At 41.8% G+C, this 21,387-nt stretch overlaps 2 protein-coding genes across 2 annotated transcripts; one reads left to right on the top strand and one right to left on the bottom strand.

Moving 5' to 3' along the window:
- Positions 1-724: 724 nt before the first annotated feature.
- On the bottom strand, positions 725-5,235 carry LOC113032469 (2-iminobutanoate/2-iminopropanoate deaminase). Its single transcript, XM_026185410.1, has 6 exons — positions 5,088-5,235; positions 3,769-3,874; positions 3,287-3,341; positions 3,109-3,177; positions 1,265-1,320; positions 725-1,163 (listed from the first exon to the last, which is right to left on the bottom strand). The coding sequence occupies exons 1-6, from the start codon at positions 5,150-5,152 to the stop codon at positions 1,104-1,106; spliced, it is 411 nt and encodes a 136-aa protein (XP_026041195.1). The 5' UTR covers positions 5,153-5,235; the 3' UTR covers positions 725-1,103.
- Positions 5,236-5,436: 201 nt separating this feature from the next.
- pop1 (POP1 homolog, ribonuclease P/MRP subunit) lies at positions 5,437-21,221 on the top strand. The gene is made up of 16 exons (XM_026184230.1): positions 5,437-5,579; positions 5,776-5,905; positions 7,985-8,134; positions 8,503-8,678; positions 8,811-9,071; positions 9,176-9,263; positions 9,427-9,605; positions 9,741-10,003; positions 10,125-10,218; positions 10,310-10,418; positions 10,519-10,638; positions 12,096-12,217; positions 12,329-12,520; positions 18,557-18,711; positions 19,361-19,576; positions 20,225-21,221. Exons 2-16 carry the CDS (start codon positions 5,779-5,781, stop codon positions 20,919-20,921), a joined length of 2,949 nt encoding a protein of 982 aa, XP_026040015.1. The 5' UTR covers positions 5,437-5,579; positions 5,776-5,778; the 3' UTR covers positions 20,922-21,221.
- The last annotated feature ends 166 nt before the right edge of the window (positions 21,222-21,387 follow it).

The following is a 21,387-nucleotide window of genomic DNA, read 5'->3' as shown; positions in this document are numbered from 1 at the left end:
TGGTGACCACAGTCTCTCCAAGACCCCAGTGCATACTGTAGTGTGTTTAGAGAAGCATACGTACTTAAAACCACTCAAGCATAAGACATCTGAACAGTCACAATACTCTGTTGCTGTATTAGAGTGTGGCGCTGGGGATAAAAGGCGCCCTGGTCCGACTACATCCTTTAAATGAATTCAGGCTTTGCATACGAGCTGCTCGCTGCTCTTCTTTCCCCCCCATACCGATATTTGACTCACCTGCTGACACACTGCACCATGCATGTAATGAAGCATGTGAACACGGAGTACCAGAATGAGAAGCTAAGTCTCTGTGAAAATAAAATGATTATTTTGGAATATTTAATACTTAGTATGCACATGAAGACTTGAACTGCTGTTTTAAAAATCAGTTTGCGTTGTGCAGTTCCAACAGGCTGAAGGTTTTTATTTAGCCCCAAAGTATACTGAGTGATTCAGACACATTAATCCAACAGGAGTTAATCAAATCATATAGTTCTTTATGGGTTTGCAAGCCTGCAAATAAACAACCCATTCTGGCATGGGTTAACCCTGTTAAACAAACTCTGTTCATAGTTATTGCAGAATTGCTGAGGACTTTTTAGTGTACATGAGACAATGTGAGATTACAGTGATCTCTGTATTATTTTAGGCTCTTTACCATTTATAACAATATAAAAAAAAACTCGACTGGCGGTTTTCTTGACATTAAGAAGCAATTAAGGAAAATTAAAACCTTTTATTATTCAGTTATGCTCGATCATCTATCACCTGGTACAAAGAGAGAGGATACACTGTCATGATGACAACACAGGACGGTAGTGTAATCCAATCCAACAAACAAGCTTAGGTACTTCTCAGCTATTGTAAGTGAAATGTGAGCAGAGTGGATTTAAAATGCAGTGCTGTCTTCAAATACATTTCATCATTGTCAGTGAGGGAGGAGAAAGTGCTCCACACCTGACTGCTGTTAGTCTGCTAGGTGACCTGTGGCATGTTAAAACAGCGCTAAATCGCTGATGATACTAGACCTATAATTACATCAGTTTCACACTTTTCAGTGGTTTTAGCTCTTTCTAGTTTTTGCTTGTTTAATGTACTTGTTAGGAAGTGTCGGTCAGAGGGCCCAAAACAGCAATTGCTTCAATTTCAACCAGTCCACCCTGGAGAAAGAGACAGCATCAGTACGGTGAGAATTGTGGTTTTCTGTTGGGTTCAAAGCACAAAAGAATAACTGCATAAAAAGTCTTTGTCAAGTACTCACTCGAGGGAGAGCAGCGACCTGATAGGCAGCCCTGGCTGGGAAGTTGGTGCTAAAGACTAAAGAAAGCAGCTGAGTTAGGCCACCAACACATTTACACATACAGACTTTCAATGACTCACAGATACAGAATCTACAGAAGCTTACAGGACTGCAAAGCAGCCAATTAACTACTGGTACCTGGCATTTATAGTGTTGTCCTTGTCTGACATGCCTTTATATCAACTGATAAACCAAGCAAGCTCTTTATAGTGACTGTCAGAGTAGGAGAAACACAGGTGTGCGAGTACACAAATCAGGGCTCTACGTCATCATCAGTCAGCTTGAACAAGCAGTTATTCATCTTATTAGTTACACTTTTGGATTTACATAAACCTGCAAATAGCACTGAATCAACAGAACATTTGTCTTTGTGACAATTTTAATCTGCACAACAATTTAACTATGTTCACACATATTAGACACAATATACATCAAATATCTAAAATTCAGTGTATAATTATCATATATATTCACACAGTTTCATCAGTACAAAAACCAAAACAACACATTATTAGATGCACAATGGGAAATGTATTACAATGAAAAGCCGCAGCAATAATTAAGACACATTAATGAGTTACTACAGAGTGTCCTTGATTGTGCTGGGCACTGCACTACAAAGTTATCTCTGGTTATCTCTCTGTTATCTGGATTCACTGAACCTAACACTCGTGATCACAAAGCTGGTTATCCACTCACTGAATTAACCAAGGGTTTCCCGATCGAGGTATTTATTACTGATGCTATTAAAAAACTTTAGACACTCCTATTCTCAGAGGTCTGAGGGATCTTCAAGTAATGGTGACGCTATTTTCTGGAGACTTGACTGGTCAGTAGGTGGTGATTTCATACCTGTTGACCTCTAATATGGAAGCACAAGTTACCATGGCGATGTACCCTGGTAAGAAGTGACCACATTTGTGGTACAGAAAACCTGGGGTTAACCCCAAAGCTACCTGGATAAGATGAGTTCCTGTTTTGTAGTAAAGGCCTCTGCTCAGGCAGCAGAATTTATGCCATTGTTGTTCTTGTCGGTTCATGTAACAGCAGCATAGCTGCACCCAACTTCAACCATAGCAAAAGCCTAATCAACCAGAATAAAGTGAAAACACCTGTGACTTGGTGCAGGGCCTTTAAAGACAGAGGTGGACTGAAAGAATAATCTGATTTGACTGTACTGATGTAATCACGGATAATGGACTCAACACAGAGTGCATCAACCTGGGTGCTTGGATCAGTTGATTGTAGGAGCAATACCTGAATTAACTGGCATTAGAAAAATGCCCAGCTATCTTTTCTACCATACTACTTAAACAATGAAATGGATATGGGGGCTTTGTGAATAGACTTAAACTTTTTTTAAAATTTAATCTATGGAATGTCAGATGTGGCAGTCTGTCGTCTGACATTTAGATTAAGATTAAGACCCGTTGGTGGGGGAAGCTCAGGTTTCACTCTGCTAAGTGACTCAGCAAATGTCAGCGTTCCCTGCGAGTGTTTTTGCCCCTGTGTTTCTGAATATTTATTTCATAATTCAACTTGCTCTGGAGTTTCCACAGCATATTTAGAATATAAAGAGGCAAATTGAAGCCCTAGTTGAGTTATTGTAAAGGCCTTCTGGGTGAATACATTACTGGAAAATTAAAGAGTCTATAAAATCTGCTTGTTATGCAGCAGCGCTGTACGTCGTCTGGACTGTGCTGACACCTGGTGGCTAACGTTGTATTGCAAAATGAAAGCCAACAGCAGCAGATAACTCCAAACACATACTGATACACGTTAATGACTGAATCATTGATACTCACATTGCTTGTACACGTCATTGACACTGGTGAAGTCGTTCATATCGGCTAAGAGCACTGTGGTTTTGACAACTTCAGGAAGTAACAAGAAAAGAAAGAAAATAGTGCATGATCGGGTCTGTGGTTGAAAAGTTGAAAGAATTGTCCTGTGCACATGCAAAGAAAGGCAAGGCTCTCTCACCGTTGGTGTAACCACACCCAGCAGCCTTGAGTATTTCAGCCATATTCACCAGAGCCTGAAGAAACAGAAGTCATGTACACGATTGTGCAAAAGTAATTCTCACTTTGGGATGACTTTCAGATCCTCATTCAGCCTGTAGGAAGGATGCGTTAGACCAGTCTTAAATTTATTCTGCAGCATTACAGAGAATTAAGGAATTAACCTGGAATTGGTCTCCCGCAGGAAAACTGGTGGGTTTTTTCAAAAGGCACTATTTTTAAAAGCATTGTCACTAGATTTTCTTTTAAATAATGGACTGCATTTATTCACACTGTAGCAGCCTCCCAATGGCTTGGTTGTGAGCTCAACTCCATTGCAATTATCTCAGCAGTTAGGAATTAGGAACATCTACTGATATCTGGATCGCTTTCAAGTGTCGCTGTACTCCATGTTCATGAATGAATGAAAGAATGAATCAGTGATGATGGGGATTCCAGTGTCACCTGTCTGGTTTGAGCCTGAACACCACCTTCCACCAGCTGTCCACTGGCAGGGTCCATTCCCAGCTGTCCTGAAATATACATGGTTCGATCCACCACCACTGCTTGGCTGGAAAACACACACAAACATGCAAAGACAAAGACTTAGCTACTCTGGGTTTATTTCATTCACAGTGTTAAATCTTATTGTCCTTTCTGCTGATCTTTGCTAAGTAAAGATTTACTAATAATGAAGGAAGTGAGGTTAAAAAAGTTGTATATTTGCTTGACTATTACGTCACTTATCTCTCCATGTGTAGGGTTTTAACTGAGGGTTGTTTTTTGATGTTTATTTCCTTTTGAATAATAGATTCATAAAATTGCATTTATGCATCTTCCCTGTTTTAATAATATATACACAGCTTCTTTTCTCGATAAAGAGAACACTCTCTATACCTGTGAGGAGTCTTGAAGTCATTTTTCTGTGCCCCTATTAAACATATGTTTGGGACTGCTTACCTGCATTTGTACAGTAACTGTAAAATTAGAAGCATCATGTCTCAGAGTGATGCTGAAAATAATTCATGCATTTATTTCTTCTAGGTGGGACTATTGTAACTCATTATTATATGGATGTCCTAAAAACTACCTAAAAAGCCTTCAGTTGAGCATTGTATCAAAGTATCATATCACCCCAATAGAGCACTTTGCTCTCAGACAACTGGGATAACTGTGTTTCCTACAATGTTTCAAAGCACAGGTTTCAGCTTCCAGGCCCTTCTTCTGTGGAACCAGCTCTCTGTGCAGATGTGAGCGACAGAAACCCTCTCTGCTTTTAGGATTAGGCTTAAACTTAAGTTAGAGCTGGATCAGGAGGGTCGTTTGATTGTTTGGGGTCTTCTCTGTATTATTTTAGGCTCTTTACCATTTATAACAATATAAAAAAAAACTCGACTGGTGTCGTGATTTGACGTCATATAAATAAAATTAAACTGAATTTAATTAATGGCAGACTAAAGTATTGAAAAACCTCGGGCACAGTTTGCTGTTTAACATTTTAGTGGTGTGTAGAGTTTAAAGTGCAGCATCCAAAAATCTGAACTTTGCTCCCAAAAGCTCTGAGAGCATATGCTATCCCACCTCTCCCAGCAGCAATCTTATGGACGAAACAGTGAACTCAGTATAGCTGTATTACCAGATTAAGCAAAAAAAGTCGTGGTGTGTCATCAATGAATTGGCAGTCAGTGCTATTAACAGTCCAAATGTAATGTAGGTTGGTGCTGCGGCAGGTGTGTGCCAGCTGCAACTTTAACCTTAGGGCAATGATTCAAAGCTCTTCTCACCTGTACAGACCGATAGCAGCAGGAGCTTTAGCTGTGCTGATAATCCTCCTGATTAGTGCAGCCATTTCACTGGAAATCTATCGGCCCAAGTGAAAGAAGTAAGTTGTACAACAGAAGGCTGCAAGCAGAAAAAGCGCTGATGTCAGAAGGACGTCAGAGCTACTTTACCGTAAAAGACATATCACATGCGCAAACACATTTGCCTTTACAGATTTTAGTTCCAAAACTGGTCACTTCAGACATTTTAAAACTCAAGTAAGAGACAATAGTGACAACATATCACATAATCTTACGAAAACGTAACTTGGTTTTTATTGGATTTTTTTGTTGACGCGCGAATACTCTACAAAGCCCCCTGAACACGTCATATCCGGAAGCAAACAAGACCAGCACCAGCGTGAGGAAACCTCACATGGTTGCTAAACGTAAAACTAGAGGGTCCCTGCAGCTGGAACAGCGTTTCTGACACACATCACACTGGGGAACCTTGAGGTAACCTTATGAAGTGTAATTCCTCTGTACGTTTGGTATAGAAATGTTTTTGCTTTGGTTTTGTTAGTTAAAACAACTCCCCAACTTTACGCCAGGTAACGTTGCTAGCAAGCCTGCGTTTTAGCTCAGCATTCAACTGTTTGGGTTAGAAGGTGCTCACATAGCGAGGTCTCAAGCGTCTTATTGTATCTTACAGAAAATGTCTGCGGCTAAAGTCAAAATGCGGGAGAAGAAGATGAGAAATCAGCCCGCCAGTGTGCAGTATCCATCTTCTTCATCTAACGTGGAGAGCAGCACACAGAATGGAGCAGACGCCCCTGCCACCGGTACTCTTGCCTTCCCTGGTTATTTCACGTAGCCTATTACATATTAAACTGGAAGAACGGCCAGCGAGTCCCCTACAGTAATGCAGAACAAAGCACACATGTGTTTTCTTCCACGTATGAAATGGATTCTTGTATAAAAATTTACTGCCAAAATAGTTAAATCGGCAGATAATATGAACCACATAAGCAGAATAAAGCCAAGGTGAACTGAACAGTTTTGCTCTCCTTGGACTGTATCATACATACTTGAAAGATAAGGTCATACATGACTGTATCTGATATAGCTATACATTAAATATCAAACACAACAGAACATTCTTCCTGTCTAAGTAAATGGATATATGTCATATCTGATATTTCTGCTACTTGCCATGCAGTGCGTCCAGAAAGTATTCACAGTGTGTCACTTGTTCCATGTGTTGTCATGGAAGACTCATGAAAACATGTTAGTTGTGCCTTATTCCAAAATGGACTAAATTGTACATGACATCTCTGATAATGACAAAGTGAAACAGCTTGCTTGAAATTCTTGCAAATCTACTAAAAACAAAGGTATAACTTGTAGATGAGTATTCACAGCCTTTGCCATGACACACAGAGTCAAGTTCAAGTGCATCCTATTTCAACTGATCGACTGTTTTCATAGCTGATTGGAGCCCACCTGTGGTAAATTCACCACTCATCACCTGGCCAGTACCATCCCGACAGTGGAGCATGGTGGTGGCAGCATCATGCTGGGGGATGTTTGTACATGTGCAGCAGTGTACAGAGACATCCTTTATGCTGACCTGCTCCAGAGCGCTCTGGGCCTCAGACTGGGATGAAGGTTCATCTTCCAACAGGACAACAACCCTAAGCACACATCCAAGATAACAAACATAACTGATCCCCATCCAGCCTGATGGAGCTTGGGGGTCTGCAAAAAAGAATAAGAGAAACTGCCCAAAAATAGGTGTGCAGAGCTTAAACTCAAAAAGACTTGAGGCTGTAATTGCAGCCAAAGGTGCTTCAACAAAGTCCTGAGCAAAGGCTTTGAGTACTTATGTACATGTATGCATTTATAGGACTGCATCTGTCTGTGAAGGTTCTCAATCATCCAGCTCATCATAGTCTAAGGAGCCTGGAAAGAAAAGCGTCTGGACTTCTTTAAGTTTCTTGAAGACGTTTCATCTGAGAAGCTTTTTCAGTTCTAGGGTCAAATGGTGGAGAGTCCCAGATTTTAAGCCCTATGGGAGTGCCCCCCCCCCCAAGAGGGTCATGGACCCCCTATTAATCCTTTACGTAATCACATGAGCCAAGGTGTGAAAACGGGTGTGGGTCACAATCAGCCAAGGTTTTGGGTGAACCCACTGTGAAAACTAGCCCCACCCTGTCATGTGACTTACTGAGGTCAGATGACCAAGGATGTGAGTGGGCGTTAGGGCGTCTGGAAAGGGATCTCAAAACTGGATTATGGATGGCAGACAGTTGGTGTCGTAAGGCACCGCCTCTGTCCAAAGGACATCTAGAGGGCATTTCGGGCATCTAGAGGACCCCCTTGTCCATGGTCACACTTAATTTGGGACAAATCAGAGCATTTATAGTGAAATAACCTGAGTTCAGGTCTAGCACCTCCTGTTTAACATAGCTTTTTCCAATTGACATTAATAACTTTATGCAAGAATTTATTTCATGTGTAAGAGACCTTCGAGAAAATTATTACTGTTGCTTTGTTTTGTTGCACCTCTGGTAGGAGTATCTCAAGATTTTGTGAGTCTTCCCTATGGACTGTCTGTCACTTGGTTCTTATGATTTTTTTTTTTTCTTTAAAACTTTTTTTAAGTGCCCTCCAAATTTTTGTCTTTCTAGTTCCTCATCTTCCTCTGTCATGTGTTGTTCATACAGTGAATATAGGGAACATATTTTTTCCAAGGGAGGAATCCCTTCTTATTAAGGTTGTTTCTATGATGAGATTCATGTGAAAACAGAATAAACAAGAGGACAAAGATGTTAGATGCCTTATTAAGTTGGGCGAGTTTTCACGCATTTGTAGAGGCAGACCACACTTGACTCACTCTCACTTTTGTTTGACCCCGACAGGAAAAAATGCTGATCCTCTCAAAGGTGGTCTTTCGGAGGTGCACCCCTCTACAGAAAGGCAGAAGAAAACTCCCCACCAGAGCGGATGGGTCCGTGGACATCATAAAGATGGTGGTGGCTACACTAAGGAGATGCCCAAATACGTCACTGGTAAAATCTCAACATTTTTTACATCCATCCATCCATCCATTCGCTTCCGCTTCTCCTTTTCAGGGTCGCGGGGGGCACTGGAGCCTATCCCAGCTGTCATAGGGCGAGAGGCGGGGTACACCCTGGACAGGTCGCCAGTCTGTCGCAGGGCTAACACACAGGGACAGACAACCATTCACACTCACATTTACTCGCACATTCACACCTAGTGACAATTTGGATTATCCAATTAACCTATCCCCATTTTTTACATATTAAGTTTAATTCAGAGCATAGACAGTCATGAAAGAAATGAATTGTAAAGGTATTCATGAACAGAGACCGTCCAGGGAATGACTTCCATCTCCATCTTTACCTTCCTCACTCAGCTGGAGCTTTTGCAAGGGCCAGGGCTGCAGAGGTGAGCGCCATGTTGAAAGCTGTCAGAAAGACCACAAGCAGCAGCCGTGTGTTTGAAGCTCTGCCCAAACACATGAGGAGACGAGCCATGAGCCACAACACCAAGCGGCTTCCTCACAGACTGAGAGAGGTGGCCAACAGAATGGTAAATTTCTGGACGTATTTTATTTTCAGCACTTGAATGTCTCACAAACACCTCCATACCCTTGTTTTATATACAAAGTCCTCCACTCTGAGTACCTGGGACATGTCCACTCACTTGTCCTTCCTCTGTCAGCGGGAGAAGGGCCTCCAGGCTGGCTCCAAAAAGAAGAAGGAGCAAGCAAAGAGCAAGAGCCGCAAGGCCCGGCGGCGTCACGGAAACCTGCTGCTGGAGTTCAATCGCCGTCAGCGGAAGAACATTTGGCTAGAAACGCACATTTGGCACGCCAAGCGCTTCCACATGGTTAAAAAGTGGGGTTACTGCCTCGGGGACAGGCCCACGTACAAATGCTACCGGGCTTGCTACAGAGCAATGAGCAGCCACTGCCTCCTACAGGTAACCACCTGCTGTTCACACAGACTCTGTGAATAATTTGTTTTTACGTACTGTAATGTCGCTGTCTGGAACATCAGCTTACATTTTGCATTATCTCTGCTCAGGATCTCTCTTATTACTGCTGCATAGAGCTGCAGGGGGACGAAGACAAGCTTCTAGCTGCTCTTTCACAGCTGACCAGCAAGGAAGCAGGTAAGAAATAATTGAGGTTTTCCGTTGGGCTTCTCTCTTTGCCTTCAGACAATAGTTCTGATGGCAAAAGAACCAGACGGGTTTTTATCAGCAACTCTTGCTAGCTTACACATTTAGTTTAAGTAGTGTAGTTATATGCCTTTTCTTTTCTTTTCTTTTCTAGGCCCTACGTTTGCTGCAGCACTGTGTCTGTCAGGAAGGAGACAGGGCAGTGTCATGGTGTACAGAGCTGGACGGTACCCCTCACAGCCCCTGGGGCCCGTCACCTTCCTCTGGAGACCCCGCACACAGGGCTCAGTGCACAGGCAGCTGTGGATCTGGGCTCATCCCACTCTTAAGCAGGTGTGACTGGTTTTAGAGGTCTGCTGGTTGTAAATTATTTTTATGGTTGGCCTTTTGAATTTTTACTTGATATTATTACATTTACAAATGACTCCAGCAGGACTGTTAATTCCATATACGGTATCCTCCTTCCAGGATCTTCTGCCTGAATTACAAACTGTGTGTCAGTGTTGTGAGGCTGTATTACCTCCGGCTGCACCAGTAGAGGTTAATCCCACCTTGGAGGCAGAGTCAGAGCCTGAAAACACACCTGAGGCCAAGCCGGTACCTGGAACCAAGAGAAAGCGTAGCTGTAAAGATGCCACTGGACCCCCTGCAAAGAAGATCCTGGGTGATGGAACAAGATTACGCTCCACCCCAGTGAGCTGGAGGTCCAGCTCAAATGGAATAGTTATAAAGTTTGTGTCATTTCAGGAACAAACCGAAGCGTTTGATTGAACGTTTATTTAGGAGATTGGATTTTACTGTAGATGTTGATGATTGTTTCATTCACTTTATTCTTTGTGTGTGTGCGTGCAGCGATCTCACAATGGAGATTGTACGCTATCGGCTGATTGGACCACAGTCCCATTCGGTGTTGGTAGACACTTTAGAAGCTGCTACAGGCTGTGATGTAAGAACTGTACTATGTTATTAACTTGAATTGTTCCCAAAAGGCGTTTTTAATTTACACTTCATGCTTAAATTTGTTTTTTGTAAACAAGGAAGTGCCGAAATCCCAGACGTGCTCCCTCTGGTGGCCTCAGCACTGCTCAGATGAGGCCAAGATGACTCTGCATCAACAACAAGCTGATATCTTTAACATCCTGAAAGGTTTGTTTTTCCTCTACTTTTTAAAATCCCTGATTACTTATTTTGCTAGTTGATTGTGTGTCCAGGCTTTTCTGTCTCACCCTGACTGTCGTTCACATAGGCATCTATTCGACCGCCGAGCTCCCCTCAGGCACGGTGCTGGGTCTGACTGTGGATGACCCGAGGCTCACTTTACCAAGAAAGAGAGTTAAAGCTTTGCCTTGTGTAAAGCAGGCACAAGGTAAAATCAGATATACCAGATATGACGGTGGAGGAGGGGAAAGGGGTTTTAAAGTCGAGTACTTGTACATCTCACAGTATATCGACACTGTTGCTTCTCTCCTGCCGCAAAATCTGACATAGCAGAGAGTCAGTCTGTTGTTTCTGGTCCTGAGGTTGTTTCAGTGAGTACACATCTGGTTCTGTGCTCCGGGGAGCCTCTGCTTCGCCATGCAGATGTTCCAGGTTCGAATCCTGGCAGAACCCTGTACTCGAAACACACCCTTAGTGACTGACAACAGCTGACTTATGAGAAGATGCTTGAAAGAGGTCTGTTTTTAAAAGGGCCCTTTAGTGATTTAAATCGGATGTACCATATTCATGATCCATTCTCATTGCATAAATGGAAAAATAGAATAAAAGTCTCTTTTGTTATCTTAACATAATTATTATACTTGATATTCAATGTCTTATATCAAGCTGTTAGCTTCTAGTTTTTCTTTTATCAAATTTCAGTAGGAAGTTGATCATCAGGCATATTTCAGACTGTGAGGGAAAAGCAACAAAAAATATGTGAACATATGAATAAACAGGAAAATTCTACAATTAAAAATAGAACTGCTTGGCTAATAAATTTATGCCTTTATATTTTCCCTCAGCCTTAATGGCTTCGCAGCATCATGAGGCTGTAATAAGTGTAAATTGGGAACCTTTTATTGTTCATGTGGGTGGAGCTCTGACAAACAGGTTTGCTGTGATATCTGGGTAATATTGCTCAGTACTATTTTTCTTTGCCTCATCCTGCTTTACAGTAGGAGTACTGAGTTATTACCGGTATAGAAAATGCATATTTGATGTCTAGCATCTGAACTAAGTCAGGTTTAAATCTTCATATTGGACTTTATTGACTATACAGATGACTAGACACAGTACAGATTTTCTTGTACTAGATGGGTGTTTTGCTTCTCTTTGGTAAATCGGTGGTGAAATGGGACCCACAGGGGCATAACATTATGATTGATCACTCTGTGGCCATCCCTAATCAGCTGCAACATTAAAACAACCTGCCCTGCTGTTGCCATGGTGGTGTGTGCTAGTCTGCACCGATGCTTATGTGGGTGGTATATGTTAAAGTAACATCCACATAAATTCCAGGACCCAAGGTTTCCCAGCAGAGCGCTGCATTGCAGCGTGATATGTTATTACTTTAACGCTCTGTGTTTTGAATTATTTTGGCAAATCAAGTTCTATTAAGGCCAAACCCAGTGTGAGAGATGCAAACATGACTTTGGCTGCATAAATGAAAACTCTGCAGATGTAACAACGTTTTTTTTTTTTTGTTGTTTTTATTAAATCATTGATAAATCACCTGCTTATCAAAATTTTAGATCATAAAGCAGAGGTCGAGGGACTCTGTCTCACCTCACATTAGTGATGCTGGTTATATAGGGGTATGCCATGTATGTGTGTTTCTTCCAGAGGTGGACGAAGAGAAGAGGCGGAAGCTGATGTTGGAGGGAGTACCAGAGCCTTGCTGTCAGAGTTTCATTTGGGAACAGTCTGTGCGAGACAATGTCACCGATAACAAGATATCTGAGCAGGTAGCTTATTCTCCCGCCACTAGCATTGTCGTCGTATCGTGCGTTAGCCTCTCCATTCCTGAAAGAGCACATGTGGCTCTTACTTGTTACACTTTCTGTTACCGCCTGCAGGAGCTGAACCGTATGAGGAGTGAGGTGCTGGTGCCAGGCTCCAGGCTGAGCCCAACTCCCCTGCAGGGTCGTGTCCCCATTCTCCTTGTTGAGCAGCCGGGCAAGCAGGTTGGGCATGAGATGAGCTCGTGGGGTGCTGGATGGGACCTGTTGCTTCCCAAAGGCTGGGGGATGGCCTTCTGGATCCCACTGGTAATACGTTTTGGAGTATTTTTTTACTTTTCCTTGGAGTGGTTTGGGTGCTTTCACACTACTTGGTTTGGTTAAATCGAATGCTGCCACGTTTACTTATTTACTGTGTTGTTGGGTTGATGTACTGCGAACTCATATAGTGAGTTTTAGTTTGCTTCACAGTGCACTGTGGTGTGGTTTATTTCTTGTTACAGTGGAGGTTTCAAGAAGAAAATAAAAGACCGATCTGAATGTTTGAAAGTGTTTTGGAAAAATTCTGTAAAGATGAGATGAAAAATACTCAAAGGATAAATTCAAATGGTTTATTATTTAGATAAGTTGAAAAAAAAGTTAAACAAGCAAGTAAATGAAGAAACAAGGTAGAGGAGAGAAAACCCCAACAATCCCCTCTGAGCAAGCACTTGGCGACAGTGGGGAGGAAAAACTGCCTTTAAACGGGCAGGAACCAGGAGTGGACAGTCAACTGCTGGGACTGGTTGGGGGGTTAACAGAGGTGGAGCAAGACGAGGCTACATCAGGTGAGGAAGCAGTAGCGTCTCTCCTCCGGAACAAGTGGAACCATTTTTTCTTTTTTTTCAGGCACTTTTCCACGAGCGCTTTTTTTCTCCAGGATGAGATTTCTCAACTCATCAATTGTTTCTGTGTTTTGCTTTTCAAGTCTCTCACATCTTTGTTCCACCTCTTCTAATGTTGCTTGTTGTTCTTCAAGCTTGTCTTGGAGTTGTTTGGATGTTGCCTCCTGTATCAGCTTGTCCTTGTGCATGTCTGCATTTCTCTGTTGCACTTCTTTGTGCTTGTCTTCTAACTGCTCGTTTCTTTTCTGGATTTCTTGGAGGGTGAGCTGCAGGTCTTCATGTATTTTGTCTTGTTGTTCTTTTTGTGCCTGCATTTGAGTGTTTTCACGCTTCAAGTTATTATATTCCACCAAAATCACCTTAACGAGCTCTGAGTTGTTTCTCGCATTTTGCTCGATCCTTTGCTGCATCTGTGAGCAGCGTTTCTCCAGTTTGTCCTTTTCTTCTTCCACTTTAGTTGCTTTATCCTCCAGCTGATTACAAAACTCTTGCAGTTTTAGATTTTTAGACTCAAAGTCTTGGACGATACGCTTTCCTTCTTTCAGTCTTTCTTGCTGTTGCTCTTTCTGTTGAAGAAGGTCTTTATTTTGGCGCAGTGTTTCATCCAGGCTTTCTTTCAGCATTCGGTATTTTTCCTGCATGCTCTTCAGTTTGTGCTGCATGTCTCTTTGCTTTTTGTCATGCTCTTCCTTCTGTTGGAGGAATTCTTTCTTTTCTTCCACAGCTTCATGGAGCTGTCTTTGGAGGAGCTGATTCCTTCGCTCCATGTATTGGAGATCCCATTGTATCTTATCAGTCATCGTTTTATTGTCTTTGAGCTGGTTGGTCATTTTTTTTAGTTCTGCACTCTTTTGCCTGTTTTCTTTAATGAGGTGCACAATCTGCTCTCGGGTTTGAGCAAACTTGATTCCCCAGCCCTCATTAATAATTTTTATGTCCGGCTGGCGCTGTTGTCTGTCTTCCAGCTCTTTATTTTGGGCTTCCATTCATCTACACTTGTTCTCCAGTTGAAGTTTCTCTTCTTCAATTTGTTGCATTTTTTTCTGGAGAAGGTAGTTTTCTTTCCTACTCTCCTCTAACGCCCTTTGGAAGGATGACACGCCATTTGGGGAAATTGGCCGGCCACGCCAGGAAGGAGAGGCGGCGTAATCTTTTTGAATTGGTTGTTTTGTTTTGTTTTTTTCTTGGAAACATGTTCGAGTTTCAATACGATGACTTTGTTTCTGTGGTGAACGTTTGTAGGCTGCAAACACAGATGCTGCTAAAACGAACTAAAACTTGCTGTTTCTCACCCCTACATAAGGAAACGCATCAAAGGACCTAAGATTCTTAAGATCTCCCTATGACATCATCACTAGGGATGGGTACCGGTGTCCGGTTCTGTCATAAACGGTAGTAACCAGACCGAAAAGCAGCGCACATTTCGGTGCTTTATTTCGGTGTTTTTTCTTCCTGAGATGTCATACACTTTAGATTCTAGCCAATCATTTTACGTTTCCGAGGATAGTAGGCGGGCCCAGGTATGTACGTTCTTTTAGAGCAGAGCTACAGATTAAAAATGCCCAAGGCGAAGCGGTCAAAAGTCTGGCTGTACTTCACAGCAAAAGATGCAAACTCAGCAGCCTGCAACAAGTGCTTTAAGCTGATACTGTGATACTGTGCAAAGGAGGTAACACCTCAAATCCGATGAAACACCTGGCGACGCATAGCGGTTTTTTTTTAAAAGCCCAGAAATGCGCCGTATTTGATAGCTTGCTGCGAGACCTCACACCGTGCACATCTACTGCGCGTGGGTTGCCTGTTATCAGACCTGGAGTTTGCAACATCCCCCAAAAACCCGAAGAGTAGAGTCCTGGCCCCTAGCCCTGCCAGTGTAGCAGCAGCAGCCGTTCTTCTCTGCGTGAGTAGCTTAATGTTGTTCGTGTGTAATTTACGTTGAGTAGGCTAACCACGTTATTACGTTAATGCATGTAAGGTGAACTAGCAAACATCATCATAGCTACATACGGCTGTCTTCTTGTTTGATGGCAGATACTCCCTTCACCCTGGCCAAAAAGGCTAAAATGACCAAAGAAAAAGTGGAAAACAGTTAAACATGAGAGGTTTTTGGACAAAGTTTGTGTTCTCCATTCTTTAAGCACCGGTTTGAGCACCGTTTAAGCACCGGCACCGTTTCAAAAATACCGGTTTGGCACCGGTATCGGATAAAACCTAAATGATACCCACCCCTAATCATCACTCCCTAAGCCAATGAGATTGTCACAAGACATTTTGGAATGGGGTATTTTTTTAAAACTGTTTTTTAAACTGTTTTCAAACTTAACTTAAAATTTCAGTGTTTCCTAGTTGTGGACTATTGGTTAGTCCAGCCGATTATGAAATTAATTGTCACAAACATCCCTAATATTATATAACAGACAACAGAAAACAAGACAGTTTTTTTTTTCTATGCAATAGAGCTATAATAAAAGTTATTTTAAATTATCCTACTTTTTATAAAAGAGAACATTTATTAAAGAATATGTATTTAATTAAAAAACTCTGTTCATCTAAAGCAGGGGTCAGCAACCTTTAAGACCCAAAGAGCCGAAGATCCATAATTGGCCTATCTGGGGTTGAAAGTCTCGATAAATGCACGGCGTTTCACCGGGTACACCGGCTTCCGCGAGTGTGACGCTTACTTTGAGCTATGAAAAAATAACAAAATATAATTTTATTTGTATATTGCAAAATCACAATAATCTTCCAATTTAGAACTACAAGTTAAAAAAAAAAAAAAAAGAACTAACATAAATAAAATACACTTCAGCTAAATACTAATTTATTTTCCCAAACCACGCGGAGCCGCACTATAAGGACTAAAGAGCCGCCCCCTGATCTAAAGAGTATAACAAAAAGGGGGAGCTTCCTGCTCAAAAATGAAATGTCCCCACTGGGCGATCGTGGCTCAAGAGTTAGGAGTTTGCCTTGTAATCGGAAGGTTGCTGATTCGAGCCCCGGCTTGGACAGTCTCGGCCGTTGTGTCCTTGGGCAAGACACTTCACCCGTTGCCTACTGGTGGTGGTCAGAGGGCCCGGTGGCGCCAGTATCCGGCAGCCTCGCCTCTGTCAGTGCGCCCCAGGGTGGCTGTAGCTATAGCTACAGCTATGTAGCTGTAGCTACAGCTATGTAGCTATAGCTACAGCTATGTAGCTATAGCTACAGCTATGTAGCTATAGCTACAGCTATGTAGCTATAGCTACAGCTATGTAGCTATAGCTACAGCTATGTAGCTTGCCATCACCAGTGTGTGAATGTGTGTGTGAATGGGTGGATGACTGAACATGTAAAGCGCTTTGGGGGTCTTAGGGACTAAGTCAAGCGCTGTACAAATACAGGCCATTTACCATTTTTCTGGGCGTGGGTGTTTAACTAGTTAAAAAGAACAAAAAAACAAACAAACATCTGTCTCCTATTTTTTTTATGTCACACAGGAAAGAAGCTTCAATATCTGATGAGAAGACATTAATTTGTTGGTGTTTGTGGTGTTTGGTGCAGTTTTCTTGTTTTCTGGGTTGTTTATTTACAGTGAAGATGAAGATCTCTAACAAGTTGATTTGTTCACATTTGCACATCTTAATTTTTAAGAGGAATGTGATTTTTGAGTTTGTGCACTATATGCATGTAAGGCAACCGTTTCCTCTTTCACTATTTTTGTGTGCTGCATTTTTCTCTTTTAACAAGAGGGGGACAAAAGACATTTAAGTCGACCTAAGATGATTTGTTTAAATTTTTACAAGGTCTTACTGAGGTGATGCAAAGTGAAACATGCTTTCTTCTTTTTTGGTAATATGCTGGAAAAGCTTGAAAATTGACCTTGAATGTGCTTACAAAGTGCTTGAATTTGACCCTGAAAAATGTGTATGAACCCTGAGTGGGGCAAAAGCAGATACAGTGGGGGGAATGATTATTTGATCCCATACTGAATTTGTAGCTTTGCTCTCTTTGCTGTTCCTCCACAGCTGAAAAACACTTATGGGATTTTGTCATCACCCTGCGCCGTGGCCAGTGTGGATCCGATAAATTGATACCATTAAAATCTTGGACAAGTTCGAATATGGCTCATCTTGACCTCAAGTTCAGAGGTCAAGTTTTCTGACAATCTTGTGAATGTGGTAACTTGACAACAAGGCCACATAGGATCTAAAATTGATACCATAGTTGTCTTCTAGGTACTAGCAGTTTTTATGGAAGTTTAATTTTAATGGAGGGAGATCAACCAAAAATCAAGAATAAATGCATTACATATGTTATAAATTGATTTACATGTCATTGAGTGAAATGGTATTTGATCCAGAATTCCGGCATAAAAATCATGGATGAAAACGGCTAAAGGATGGGTCTTCCAGCATGACCATTACCCAAACGTGGCTAAAAAAGAAGCTCATTAAGATACAGCTAACCAGTTCTCAATCCTCAATATGAAGTCTGTGGAGGGAGCATATGCTTTGAGTTACCAAGAATCAGCCAAGAAATGTAAAGCATTTAGAGCTGCTGTAAAGATGAGTGCAAACCTAGTAAGCAAGTTCTGTTTTACTTCACATCTATTTCACTCGTAAATCAGTAAAACGGTGCATAACTTTTGTAATTTATTTCCTCTGGATTTTGGTTCATGTTCCAACTCTCTCCATGAAAATAAAGGCTGTTAATTTCTTTGTAATTAAACTAACTTACAGTTTCTGCAGGAGTTCAAATGACCATTTCCCCCTTTGTGTATGATAAAATCAAAAAACTATAGAATAGAAAAATACATCTGCTTGTCAGCTGTTCAAGAAATGATCTTATAATTAGCCTGTTAAAAAAAAAAAAAAATACAATAAAGGGTCACTTGGTAACTATATTTCCACTTTACTTGTTTGCCATCAAGTTGTTGTGGACTGTAAGCTCTGAGAGTTAATAATCAGTTGTTTTTCCTTGAATCCTGACTCCACAGAACATACATGTGCACATTAGAAGCAGAAACATTTAATAATGGTCACTTCTTCTTTTTCTTGTTTGTCTGTTGGTTTGCAGATGAAAAATGTAACAATGTATCTTTTTCTTGGTTTAACCCCCCCAAATAACCTAAACTGCATGAAAGGAAGCACACTTGACATGTCGATAACACCACCTTCATCTGATAACCTACTACCCAACTGCTTAAGGCTTGATCACCTAGACTGGTTGCAAATAAGCCAGATGGTGATATCAGAGATTCTCAGGCTTTCACTTTATATTTGCTTCCTCATTTTATTGAAAATGTAGAGTGATGTTGGTAAGATATGCTATAATACTGTAGGGCCTTTACCTTACAAAATGAAGCATCTTGAGGTGACTGTTGTGCTATATAAATAAAGTTGAATTGACTGAAGCCCTCAGATTTGCTTTACCTCTGAAGTCGGCTAAAAATCCATCTCTTCTGTGTCGTTTCTCCCTCCTGCAGGTGTACAGAGGAGTTCGCATAGGTGGACTCAATATGAGTCTGAAACACTCTCAAAACAAAGCAGCGCCTCACTTTCCCCGTGATTATCCAGACTGCCCCGCAGGCATGCGTTTTCAGGAGGAGCAGGAGGCCGAGCTGCTGAACAAGTTTAAAAGGTCAGCTGGATACTGAGTAGGGAAGGAAGAAAAATATTAATGCAGTGTGTGATTAATTTTTATCAAACATGGTGAGGTCCGTTTTCAGTGGGGACGTTTTGTCCTGCCAAAGCTTTTGTGTATCTTGTAATATTATTCTGGCGTCTAACTACTATGTCAGCCTGCAGACAGAAAACAGAATCTTAAGAACTTGCCCAGAATCTCAAAGTCGTTTATACATGTTGGATATGTTTCTCCAATTTGTTTTAATTAACTGCTGGCAACGTTAAAAGCAATCTTTCAAATGTGATGGTAAAATATTTTTAGTTACATAAACATTAGCTGAGGTGATAATGAGACTTTATTGGAACTAAAAACTCTTCGCCGTGTTCTGTTTTTAGTGTAAAGTCATAAACGGGGGTAATAATATTCATAATCTACAGCCTGAGTGGTGAGATCAGCAGTAGATTAGAGGTTTTGATAAGAGGAAGCACTCCAAAGATGTGACCCAGTTAATTTTCATAATGCGGATCTCTGTCGCCATGCAGATGAGATGCTAATAAAGTCGCTTGTCCCCTTCTATCCACTGCTCGACACTTGTGATGTCTTGCATAAATTGGCAAGGTTGCCCAATGGTTTGACAAGGTTTGCCCTTTTGACCTCTCCGTAGGCATCCACCCGCCAAGAGGACCAATTACATTAAGCATGGCTGTGTGGCTCCTTTCTGTTGCCCTTGGCAACAGCTGGCAGAGGAGTGGGAGATCATCGTGCGGGAAGGAGGCACCCAGACACGAACCACAACGCAGGCTGACGCTGTGACCGAGGAGAGGACATCACAACAGGCGATCAGCATAACAAAACCTCCGAGCCGATTCACTGTACTGAGGTACATGTTTTAAACGTTTGTGGTGTTCTTTTCTTAGAGTGAAGATAAACTTTTATCAGTACTGACGTGTACACTAACATACACGCACTGGTGCTCCCAAAGTGCCTTTATCACACACGTCTAAATCGCACTTTTAGAAATATTAATGCAGCAGACTTTTTAGAGTCCCTTGAGATTAATGTGCTGTGTTTTTGGGAGGCCGTGGACTCCAATCATCTCTTTCCTCCTCTTTGTATTTTTTATTAAGAGACACAATCGCTGCTTTTGACAGCTTTGATGCATGCTGCTTCTCCAGTCTTACCCCCCTTTCATCATAATGTCCCCGATGAGAATACCCAAAGTACATCCAGCCTTAAATTGCTGCAATACATCACTGTGATTAGTGGAGGGGAAAAGTAGCATCTATCCTCATAAAACCATCACATAAGCTTTGAGTAATGACTGACTTTATGGGAAAAAAATTGGATTGATTTTCACCGTCCATTGGCTCCCTTTTTGTTTTCAACATTAGGCATTAAAAATGTTCTCCAACAAAATTTGGTCTATGAGGATGGCTAATGGGGCCAATGAAAATGCTACTTTTCCTTTTAGTATTAATCACCTGATTTAAATGGGGCTTTTTAAACAAATTTCTTTTTTGCTTCCTAGGAACAGAAAGGCTTTGAAGCTGCTTTCTGCTTGGTGCAGACCCACAACATCCAAAGGTCAGAGGCCATGCCGTGTTGGCGAGCTACCGCCTATCAGCTGTGAAGCTGTGACGTCGTTCCTGTCAGCACATGCGATGAGTCTGGTGTGGGTGCATGTGTCGCTGCCGTCAAAGGGCAAACCGGAGTACCATGCCATGTTATGCGTGCCAACTCCAGATGACCTAAAGGCGCTAGGAAATCGACAAGGAACTGGCGGTCCTCAGGAGCCACCACACAGAGACCACTTTAAAGGCAGAATTAAACGCAGAAAAAAGGACCCTAAGAAGGCTGCAACACCCTCTGTAACTCCTGATAAGCCTGATGGCAAGAAGGCAGACCTCATCTTTGCTTCTGACTTAGACACCAACGCATCCAAAGACCCTAAATCCTTCTCTGAGTCTTCCTCAGACCTCGTCCTAGGGCTGTGGCCGGATCCTCTGCCCAGTGTTGCCTCTCACTGCTCCCGGGTGACCGTGGGTTGGGTCACTCAGGGTGACTTCTCCATGTCTGCAGGCTGCGGGGAGGCTCTTGGATTTGTGAGCGTTGCTGGGCTCCTTAATACACTCCTCAATCAGACCTGCGAACACAAAGGAAAGCTGCTGCTTCGGAACCCCACCTCCTTGCACTACCGCTTTGCTAAGATCAACATAGAGGTCTGAGGTCTGTTTTAGTCTATGCAAGTTAATGCCAAGAGTTCAGTAAATTGTTTGATGTTTCATTTGTTCAGTGATTTGATGGAATCTGTGTGCCTTGACTGAAGATTTATTGACTTGCATGGCATCACAACAAGCAACTAATTGACTTTTTAGTGGAGTATCGTATACTCTGAGATACATCTTTACCTTTTGTTTTACTTAGTTAAATCAATAATCTGTAAAAGAATCGGTTGAATACTGTAAATGAATGAAAGCCTTGGTTTGTCTCAGAAAGATTAAAACTTTAAGTTTGGGTTTCCTGAATGAATGGATTTGATGAGTTATGTTACAGACTTTGTGTTTAAGAGGGTGTTTGCAGCTTCCATTGCATTGAAGAGGTTTTGAGTATATGCTATGAAATAGGCGTACTATACTGAACAGAACTGCTGTTGTGGGAAACCACAGCCATTAACCTACAATCAACATAAGT

This window comes from Astatotilapia calliptera, chromosome 11 (genome assembly GCF_900246225.1).
Source record: "Astatotilapia calliptera chromosome 11, fAstCal1.2, whole genome shotgun sequence".
Classification (NCBI taxonomy): domain Eukaryota; kingdom Metazoa; phylum Chordata; class Actinopteri; order Cichliformes; family Cichlidae; genus Astatotilapia; species Astatotilapia calliptera.
This window is presented reverse-complemented; position numbering and strand designations above follow the sequence as displayed.